This window comes from Nematolebias whitei, chromosome 2 (assembly GCF_014905685.2).
Source record: "Nematolebias whitei isolate Nwh7 chromosome 2, NemWhi1, whole genome shotgun sequence".
NCBI lineage: Eukaryota > Metazoa > Chordata > Actinopteri > Cyprinodontiformes > Rivulidae > Nematolebias > Nematolebias whitei.
This window is the reverse complement of record NC_056499.1, coordinates 38,074,224-38,083,898: the sequence shown is the minus strand read 5'-3', so window position 1 is coordinate 38,083,898 and position 9,675 is coordinate 38,074,224. Positions and strand designations below refer to the sequence as shown.

The window sequence follows — 9,675 nt, the reverse complement described above, 5'->3', positions numbered from 1 at the left end:
CCATCCATCCATCCATCCATCCATCCATCCATCCATCCATCCATCCACCCACATCCACTTCTTTCTTTTCCCCATCATAAAAAAATATCATTTGTGAATACCTACCTTCATTACGACAATCTACACTTGAGCTTTTAGAGTTATTCTTAGAAAAACATCAAGAATGTTCCCAGAATTTTTTCTCTGCTTCAACCTCTGGTGTTTATTATTCTTTTTTCTTCTGCTGGATTGTGTTTGAAAAGATGTGAAGCAGTTTGATAGTTTTATGACCGTTCTTAAAGCTTTATAAGTTCCTCTTATGTGGAGAGAAACTTGTCACTCTTGCTTTACAGGCAACGAAAATCAGTATAATTACTGTCATTTTAATTCTTATAAGTCTGTAGGTTAAACAAGGGTTACTGTAGTTGTGAGAAGACAAAATAACTGCACAGAGTATTATCAATTGTATGAAAGTAAAAGCAGTGAGTATATAAAGTGCTTTTTCAAGGTTTTTTTGTACAACGTGACCTCATATGCCATTTATTTTTAGTTATAATTAATTTCCTGCCTTGTATGTGCACTAAAACCTTTTTTTTTGTAGTTTAATTTGCTGCTGAGTGAGTTTTGACATTATTTCTTGATGTTTACTTTGAGAAGAGCATTTACATTTTCCGCCCATTTCAGACAAATCTTTTAATCTTAGTGAGGCGTTTCTTATTCTAAGACATCGTTGTGGATTTTTGTAAACAGTGTGGATTCAGCTGAAGTCTTGTCTAATTTTTTAAGTGCTGCAGCCTTCAATAGATTCATTGAAGATTCTTTAGAAACTGAATTATGCAGATAAAAGAAACTTGCACTCAACTTTAACACTAAAACAATAAGAATGTCAATACTGAATAAGAGCATGCTTCATTTTTTTTTTTTTTTTTTTAGGTATATTCCCTTCTTCATCGTTCTGTTCATCTACTTCAGTGGCTGCTTCTCAGACTCTGATGAGCAGAAGAAACTTCCAGTTTCAGGTTGGCTGTTACTGGGACCCAGCGCACTCTACTACTGGTCAGTCTGGAGAGTTTCAACAAAACTCTGCTTGTACATGATTAACCCATAAAATATGCACATGTTCTTAATTATCACACATTACATGAATAAAGAGACCACCTTGAACCAAACTTTCATTTAAACGTTAAAAATACAAGAAATGTTGGTGAATGTGTTGTTCTGGTATGACGATATAAAATATGTTCTCAGCCTGACTTATTGACTATATTTGTAAAAATCCTCACACCACCATGTTTGTGTGAATGCTTATTAAGAATTCACACTGTTGTTATCCTGTTTATATTTATTATTATGCCGTATTCTACTTCCTGTAAACTATTCTGTACGTTTTTCGGCATCTCTTTCCTTCCACAATTTTTGTGCTATTTCAAAACGTTCAGCTTTTTCAGGACAATCCTGCTATGACTTTTGGTATTAGTGCACCTTTAGCTTTGTGAAACATTTAGCTTTTTCTGTCATTTTTCTCTCTCATAGAAAATGAATTGAGCTCATTTTCCATCCTTCAAACCTTTAGATGTGTTTACAACCTTCTACTGCTCCTTTCACATTTTGTTCTGGTTCAGCTTCTTTCAACTTCCTTGTGCAAATGTAAACTTTTTTTTCAGCTACTTTCAGCTACTTTCAGCTTTTTTGTGCTCCTTTCAGCTTCTTTCTGCTAACTAAAACATTTTTGTGCTTCTTCTAACTTAATTCTGCTACTTTCAGCTTGTTTCCTTTCAGTTTATTTCTCAAATTTCAGCTACTATTTAGCTGTTTTAATGCTAATTTGAGCTTTTTCAGGTAATTCCACATTTTTTAGCTCATTTCATCTCTTTCCACTTTCTTCTGGTAGTTTTAAGCATCTTTCTGCCTTTTCAGCTGTTTATTGCTAATTTCAGCTTGTTTTAGCTAATTTACTAATTTTTGTGCTAATTTCTGCTTATTTAAACCTAATTCAGCAAATATGCGTTCTTTCTGCTTTCTTCTGCTAACTTAGGCTTGTTCTTCAATTGCAGCTACATTTGTTTTTAGCTAATTTCAGCTGTTTTTCAGCAAGTTCTTCTGCAATAAGCATTCACACTGCATTTTTGCAGGAAATGCAGTTTCTCTAGTTTCTTCATAAAGACATTGATTGTCACAACATCTGCTGTGGCCTGTTTCTGGGAGCACTACCATCCGCATCAAATGCATTTAACGCTGCTTGAAGGATTTAAGGTTTGCAGCCAATGCAGGCTGTATCTGTGCAGTCATTTCAGTGCTTTAAGCTACGTATGGTGTGATATCCAGCAGCTAGCTTTAACTGCTGGAAATAAGCCAATGTGCGTTTTTATGCTGATTTGTTGAAAATAATCCAAAAAACGGCAGATGTGGAATACGTGATAGCACTGTTTAGACAATACAAAATAAATCAGATGAAATAGCGGTGCAAACAGAAGCTGCATTTGTTTTTCCTAATATTTTACTGACATTTTAACAAACTAATATTTGATTTGTCTGTGACGAGGCTAAACTATCAGTAGCACACAGCAAGTTGAATCAAAGGTGACCAAAGTTTTTCTTTGTCTTGGTGATTGATGAAGGTCATTCACTGCTCATCTGTGAAGGTTTTCAGTCAGAATAGGAAGACAAAATTGGAAACAAACAATAAAAAATAGGTGTGTAAAGTGACAAGAAACCAAGGTTTTCTGTTTTTAGCTCTCTACATTTTAGGTCAGAGTCATGACGATGTCTGTCCCAGTCACGTAGTTGCAACATGGAAACAAACACGTGTCAAAGTACTCCTCATCAAGATGCTCATATTCCTGTCACTGCAGAACTCAGGAGGGAATGATGTTAAAATTATGGAACTAGGGGTGCAGAGGGGGCTGCAGCACCCCTGAGCGGGTGATGGTGCTGATCTCCACTAATGAAAAGTACGCCCTCGACAGATTAAAGACTTGCATGTTCAAAACCTAAAAAAAATACCAGTAATAAGAACAAATAAAAACCTTATCATTATACCAATATATTCTAATTGAAGTGCTGTGTAAGTTGTTTGAATTACATTGATCCTTTTATTTGTAATGGACGATTAAAAGTGTTATGATGTTCCTCTTATTGCGTCACTTCCAGGATTTGACGTCATCTAAATTCAGGCACCTGCTTGAAGTGATTCTACACAAAGTGAATAATGAATTTACATTTCAAAATCACCCAAAAATCTAAACGAAGCAGAATCTGTAAATGCCATGGACTGCAGCACTCAGGAAGAAAACCTTTTTGCTAGCTGAAAGGCTAAAATAAAAGTCACCAAGAGCAGGAAGCACTCAGCTGCATAGATACAGTAGAAATACACAACATATTCAAAATACACAACAAATGTTTACAATTTTAATAATCGTATATGACAACATCTATGTTAGTCGCTATATATGTAAATGTATTTGTTTGAGTTTGAGGGCATTAAAGAGCAGAAGCAACACTTTTAGAAAGAACACCTCTTTAATATTTTTCTTTTACAAACCATTCTACCAACAACATGGAAAAAACGTTAAAATATGACCTTTAATGTGCTTTTACCAGAAAAGCACATTAACTCCTAATTTAAACATTTTTTTTTTGTTTCTTTTTTGCAGTTTTTCCTCTTGTTGCAAGTTAAAGCTGTTAAGATTGGAGTTCATATTTATTAAAAATGAGTTGACAGAAAGGCAAATCATAATCATTACGTCTTACTTTAGAGAAACAACTTAATGTAAATTACAGTGTTGTCATTGAATTGTCCTGTAAAAAGTAATTTGGTGACAATAGCTCACAGAATAATGCCCCTGGTATTGATTGAAATATGTTTAGAGAGATGCTGTGGAAGTAGTAAATCTCCTAAAATAACTATCCTGATGCATGCTCAATAATCCAGGTAGAAAAATCTAAAAAAGTTAAATCTGGTCCTCTGGACATTCAAAAAAAACAGACTGAAGAAGTCTCTCGGACGAGAGACGAAACGTTTCTACATTTTTTGTTGTTTTGCTTTGTTTTGTTTTTTTTGAATGTCCAGAGGACCAGATTTAACTTTTTTAGACTCCTAAAATAACATTTTTTCTGTTGGAAATTAAAATGCTGATGAAATTTATAAACGTCTCGACTGTGAAAACAGTAAAACACCACATATGCACACATGTACAGCTTTCTCAGTTTCTGTCAGAAATCATTCCTGACATGTTCTCCATCCCGTCTTACAGGTACTTGGTCACCGAGGGACAAATCACCGAAGTCTTCCTCCTTACTTTCCTCGCCATGGTTGCCATGGTGATGTTCCAACACCATAAAGGTGTCGGCGTCGACAGCAACGGCCGCTTTCTTTTCTATAGTTTCAGTGTGACAGTGCTGCTGGTGATTCTGTGGGTGGCCTATCTGTGGAACGACCCGGTTCTCCGCAACAAGTACCCGGGCCTCCTCTACGTTCCTGAACCCTGGTCCTACTACACCCTGCATATCAGGAAGAGCCACTGAATGACAGGTTCACGCTCAAACGACAGAAGTTTGAGCTTTTTAATGAACTCATTGACTCAGTATTTCATTTCTTTAAGCACAACGCTCTTGAACAACAAGCAGAACTTTTGGACCCACTTCTCTGAAAACACAAACTGCTGACTAAATGAAAAACAGCTTTATATTTTACTATCACTTTGAAAAATCCCATGTTTAATATTGTTGCTTAACACACGAGCTGCGTAAGACTGAAGTTCTCAAACTTTTTAGCTTCAAACTCCCAAAATAACAATGGCCTCGAAAACCTTCAGTGAAATGAAGCCCATTGAACTGAAGGCAGCTGCGTGAGCAAAAGGTTAATACTTTCCTGCCTCTTAGGTTGCTGAATGTCAAGTGTGAGCTCACTGGAGTTAACAAAAGTTTGGTGAAGGATACGTCCAACGAGAACATCTCAGATATTTTATACATAATGATGTGACAGCTTGAGGAGGCTCTGAGTCATCTCCACCTTTTAAGAATATGATGAATATATGGTGGAGTGAAAAATGTTCTTGCCTCAAAGGATGCAGTCATTCAGCATCTATAAGCTCAGGATGCATTTAACAAGTCAGAGGACACACAGGCTGTAGACATTTCTCTGTGGCTTGAAAATGAAATTAAACTATTCAGTTTGCATGTCTGATAAACTGGATACATACAGAGAATTACTTCTGGAGACTGAAATGGATTCGTTGCCTCATACCTGTGACTGCACAGAAAAGGAGGGATGGGTGCAGTTGTTTTTTTGTCAAGTGTTTATAACACTTCACATTGAACACCTTGTCTGGCTGTTAGTATTTTAATTAGAAGCTGGAAAAGCCCCTGCTTTCTGTCAATTCAGCAGATGTTGAAAGAAGGAATTATGAAGGCCCAACACCTGGACATGGGTCAGGTTTTAGTTTTAAATTGATTCAAAATGTTAAAAAGTAAGAACTGACAAATGGGATTTTTGTGTGTTTGAAATACATTTTTTATTAATTAAAAAAAAATGGAAAAAAAGAGAGTGGAAAATGAGGCTTTGCATCAAAACTTGTAATTTTATAATGAGTGCAAAGAACATCAAACACCATTTTATTTGACTTAAAAATCCATTTGTGTATTAATAATATTTAAACCTGGACCTGTTCTGGTTCTGTTGGACCAGGACTATTCACCTTAACTGCTCAGGGGCCACAATTACTGAAAGCCAGCAGCTCAGGGGCCGGACATCCAGCAGTTATTAAGTAAGTTTGTTTTATGGTTTAAAAATATAACGGTAGTTTTATTAAAATGAACCCATCTGTGGGCCGAACTGAGTTCACATGTGGGCCTCATTTGGCCCCTGTGCCGCTAGTTGAATAGCGCTGTGTTAGACAATAGCTAATGCAGAAAGAGAGCATCAAAGTATTATTTGGATTGTTCAAGTGTTTTTCAGGTCTTCATGTGAAGGTATGAAATTATAAAACTGTATACCATATTTTTCGCTGTATAAGTCTTTTTTTTTTTTTTTTTTTGTGCATAATTTACATGCCCTGCGACTTATAGGCCGAAGCGATGTATTTATGGATTTTTTCCCCATATTTATAAATCAATTTTTGGATGAGATATGACCGTTTTCATTAATTCTGACTGAACAATTTTGAACACTACTATTTTCAGCCACTAGATGGCAGCAGAGTTTAAAGGCCATTGTATCATGTAATAGGTAAAAGTGGCAATTCAGTTCAATTCAGTTTATTTATATAGTGCCAAGTCACAACAGAAGTCATCTCAGGGCACTGAACAGAAACATTCATATATAAAGATAATAAGTTAACACTATATATCTGAGGAGCAGACTGCTTTGAATTTAATGACTTAATCGGCTTGCCATAGCCTGCCACCATTGTCTGCCTGGAGCAAACAAATCCGCTTCATTTCACTGCGCCACCCCGGCAAAATGCAGCTGATTTGACTGTCAAAGTGCATTTATTAAGCACAAGTTGAACTGAGACACACCTTTACTATAAAGCTGAGATAACAAATAATTGTTTTGAGGTGGTTATCTTGTTAAATTTTGAATGAATGCGCAGAGGCTCGTCCCTCTGTGTGTGCCCGCTTCCGCAAATTGGGTTTTGCAATGCAGCAGATTTGACCTTCAAAGAGCATTTATTAATATTAATAAATAATATTAACAAATAATATTATTAGCATTTATTGGGGGAGTGGTGGCACAGAGGTTAGAGAAGGTGGGCCCGTGGTCGAAAGATCACCGGTTCAAGCCCCGGTACCGACAACATCAGAAATGTAGGTGGGGTAGGTGAAGTACCCACACATGCCCCCACCCTTATTCGCCCCACTCTGGGCCCATGAGCAAGGCCCTTAACCCCCATCTGCTCAGGTCTCTCTTGAAAATGAGTTCTCATGGCTCAATGAGACTACCTGTATAAATAAAGGGTAAATTAAAAAAATAAGCATAAGTTACACTGAGACACACCTGTACTATAATTTTGAGCAACCAAATAATTGTTTTTAAGTGTTAATCTTGTTAAATTCTTGTTAAAGTCCTCTCGTGCACACTCCCGTTGCCGCTATTTGGCAGCCAATTGATTTTTGGCACAACACCGTCCCACATTTCCGCGTTGTCAGTGGAGACGCGTAACAAACGCGATGTGTCAGTGGACATACATAATAGATGCAACGTATACGGTGAAGCGACACATTTATGGATTTTTCCACTAGACATATTTGGACTGATGCAACTTATAGTACGGTGCGATGGGTACGGCGGAAAATACGGTACTTGTCACATTGTGTTTATTTTTCTAAAGCTGTGAGATAAAAATTAGACCTGGAAGTTATTTTTAGACAACTAGAAAGCATTTTTAAAGAGAGTTCATGCTGACGACTAACTAATACACATGACGAAAAGCACAAAGGTAGAGAAAGGCCATGTAATTCAGAAAACTTGAAAGAGAATTCTACTTTTTCCTGTACTTTACATTTGATAGAAAAATATTATATGAGTGTCTTTCTACTATGTAAACCTGTATTATCGGTACTATGTAATACTGTCACAGTATTTTGTCTACTTTTCTTCACATTTAACCATTTGAACATCCTTCTTCAGCTTGGTTCAGCTTGGGATGTAGAAATTTTTTTTTTTTTTCATTTAGCCTTTATTTATCCAGGTTAGTCTCATTGAGCCACGAGAACTCATTTTCAAGAGAGACCTGTTTAGGGAGCACATGGTGGGGGTTAAGGGCCTTGCTCATGGGCCCAGAGTGGGGCGAATGAGGGTGGGGGCAAGTGTGGGTGTTTCACCTACCCCACCCACAATTTTGATGTTGTCGGGGCCGGGGCGTGAACCGGCGATCTTCGGATCACAAGCCCACCTCTCTAACCTCTGCGCCACCACTTGAAGGATGCCATTATTGCCATTATTTCTCTCCTTGCAAGTATCTTTTAATACATTTTGTCAAACTTCAATCCTGGACTCCAGAGTTATGATTTCTAGGAATTTTTCTGACACATTACCAATTCATTATTTTGTCTAAAGTTTCAAATCTTTTCATATTTTGCACGTTTTCCTTCTGTGAATGTGTCATTCTTCCTCAAATCGTCAATGATTTAAGACAAAAAGTCAGCTGATCTTTGTTGACCTCAGAGCAAACTTCTCTGTTTACCTCACGTTTGGTTCATTACAACTTCTCAGAGGGAATAAAAGGCACAGGCTGTCACCTTGTTCCCCGTTCCAGCTGCTGCAGGGGGGCAGCTGGACACGCCCCGAGCAAACCTCTGGAATATGAAGAGGCAGACCTTTCACACATAACCACGCTGAAGAATAAACCTTTAAAATGTGTCTTTAAAGGCGTTTGCATTTCTGCTCTGAATGTGTTAAACTCAGCCTTCATTTTCTGCATAGTTTCTGTTATGACACGGCAGTCTTCATGTAACTGGCTCTAATGGGCCCCTTTTATTGGCGTGGTGGCACGAAACAGTCATTGGAGCAGTCGGATTTGGTATCAGTGTTTCCATGACGACGTGTATTAAATTGCCTTGCAGTCTACTGCCGGTGGACTTTAGACAGGTGGAGGACCAGGTGGCGCCGGCTTCAGTGAACACTTCTTCCTGGAAGGAACAACTTTAAACATGGTAAGAGCAAGAACCTTTTTCTACCAAGTTCTTTTTTTATGTGTGTAACAATTTATTTTACTTGACAAGCAGGTCTAACACAATGTTGTCACCCTGCAGGCTAAATTCTTTACACCAGCTCAAATCAACGGTAAGAGTAATAAATGCTGAATCTGTTTTATTATTGTTCTGTTTCTAAATACAAGGATAAAATTCCCTGATCTGATAAAAGCCGCTGATCGTCTGATTCTTCGTAACCTAGCAGTGAAGTTAACACATATAAAACACAACGATGAAGCCTGTTCTCATTACCAGAGTGGTGTAAAGCATGGTTTAAGTTCTTCTCGTCCTCTAACAGAGTTCAAAGAATGCTTCTCCTTCTACGACAAAAAGAGAAATGGAAAAATTGATACCAAGGATCTGATAACAGTCATGCGCTGCCTGGGTACGAGTCCAACGTACGGGGAAATAGAAAGACATCTGCAGGTTAATAAAATCAGTAAGTACAATCTAATTTGTTGGCTTGACAAGATATTGTTTACACAAATTTTATATTAAAACTAAAACCAAACTTCTACTTTTGTGTTCATATGTTACAATGTTCTCTAGTAAAGAACAAAAAACAAAACGAATAATTTTAGCCTTTATGGCAAACAGGATGAAGGTGGAGCTTCTTAAACCACAAGTTCTTAAAGTTGGGGTCAGGAGCCCGCTTTGGGCCACAAACCAACAAAATGGAGGTCTTGAGAGGTTATGACTGAATGTAAAAATTATATTTTAAAGCATATGGTCCTAACTGTTCCAGGAAACAAAATCCGTAGTCATGAATTAATAAAATTGTAAAGCAGTTGTGGAGGAAGCTTGTTTTGTCATCATGTCCTTGTTTATCTTGCATATTAAAAGTGTTTTTCTGTGGGTCAGAAGCTAAAATGTTGGGGAAATACAGTTTCAGCTAAAGTAAAATCAGCAGTTGTCAAGTATGAAACAATAGATGAAATGACCCAACCCTGGTCCTTGAGGAACACCATCCTGCATGTTTTAGTTGTTTCTCTGCTCCAACAC

At 37.4% G+C, this 9,675-nt stretch overlaps 3 protein-coding genes across 3 annotated transcripts in view; 2 read left to right on the top strand and 1 right to left on the bottom strand.

Annotated features, from left to right (window-relative positions):
- Positions 1 to 4,612, top strand: part of cln6a (CLN6 transmembrane ER protein a) — a 22,394-nt gene extending 17,782 nt beyond the window's left edge. The window contains exons 6-7 of the mRNA XM_037691608.1: positions 913 to 1,035; positions 4,233 to 4,612. Coding sequence (XP_037547536.1) covers positions 913 to 1,035; positions 4,233 to 4,503 — 394 coding nt within the window. The 3' untranslated portion in view covers positions 4,504 to 4,612. The remainder of the gene's footprint in view (positions 1 to 912; positions 1,036 to 4,232) is intronic.
- The window catches only part of LOC119424126 (GRAM domain-containing protein 2A-like), a 975,280-nt gene that overhangs the window by 424,415 nt on the left and 541,190 nt on the right, over positions 1 to 9,675 (bottom strand). The gene's annotated exons all lie outside the window — the stretch shown is intronic.
- The window catches only part of LOC119426841 (calmodulin-like protein 4), a 6,213-nt gene continuing 5,091 nt past the window's right edge, over positions 8,554 to 9,675 (top strand). The window contains exons 1-3 of the mRNA XM_037694427.1: positions 8,554 to 8,634; positions 8,734 to 8,764; positions 8,972 to 9,112. Coding sequence (XP_037550355.1) covers positions 8,632 to 8,634; positions 8,734 to 8,764; positions 8,972 to 9,112 — 175 coding nt within the window. The 5' untranslated portion in view covers positions 8,554 to 8,631. The remainder of the gene's footprint in view (positions 8,635 to 8,733; positions 8,765 to 8,971; positions 9,113 to 9,675) is intronic.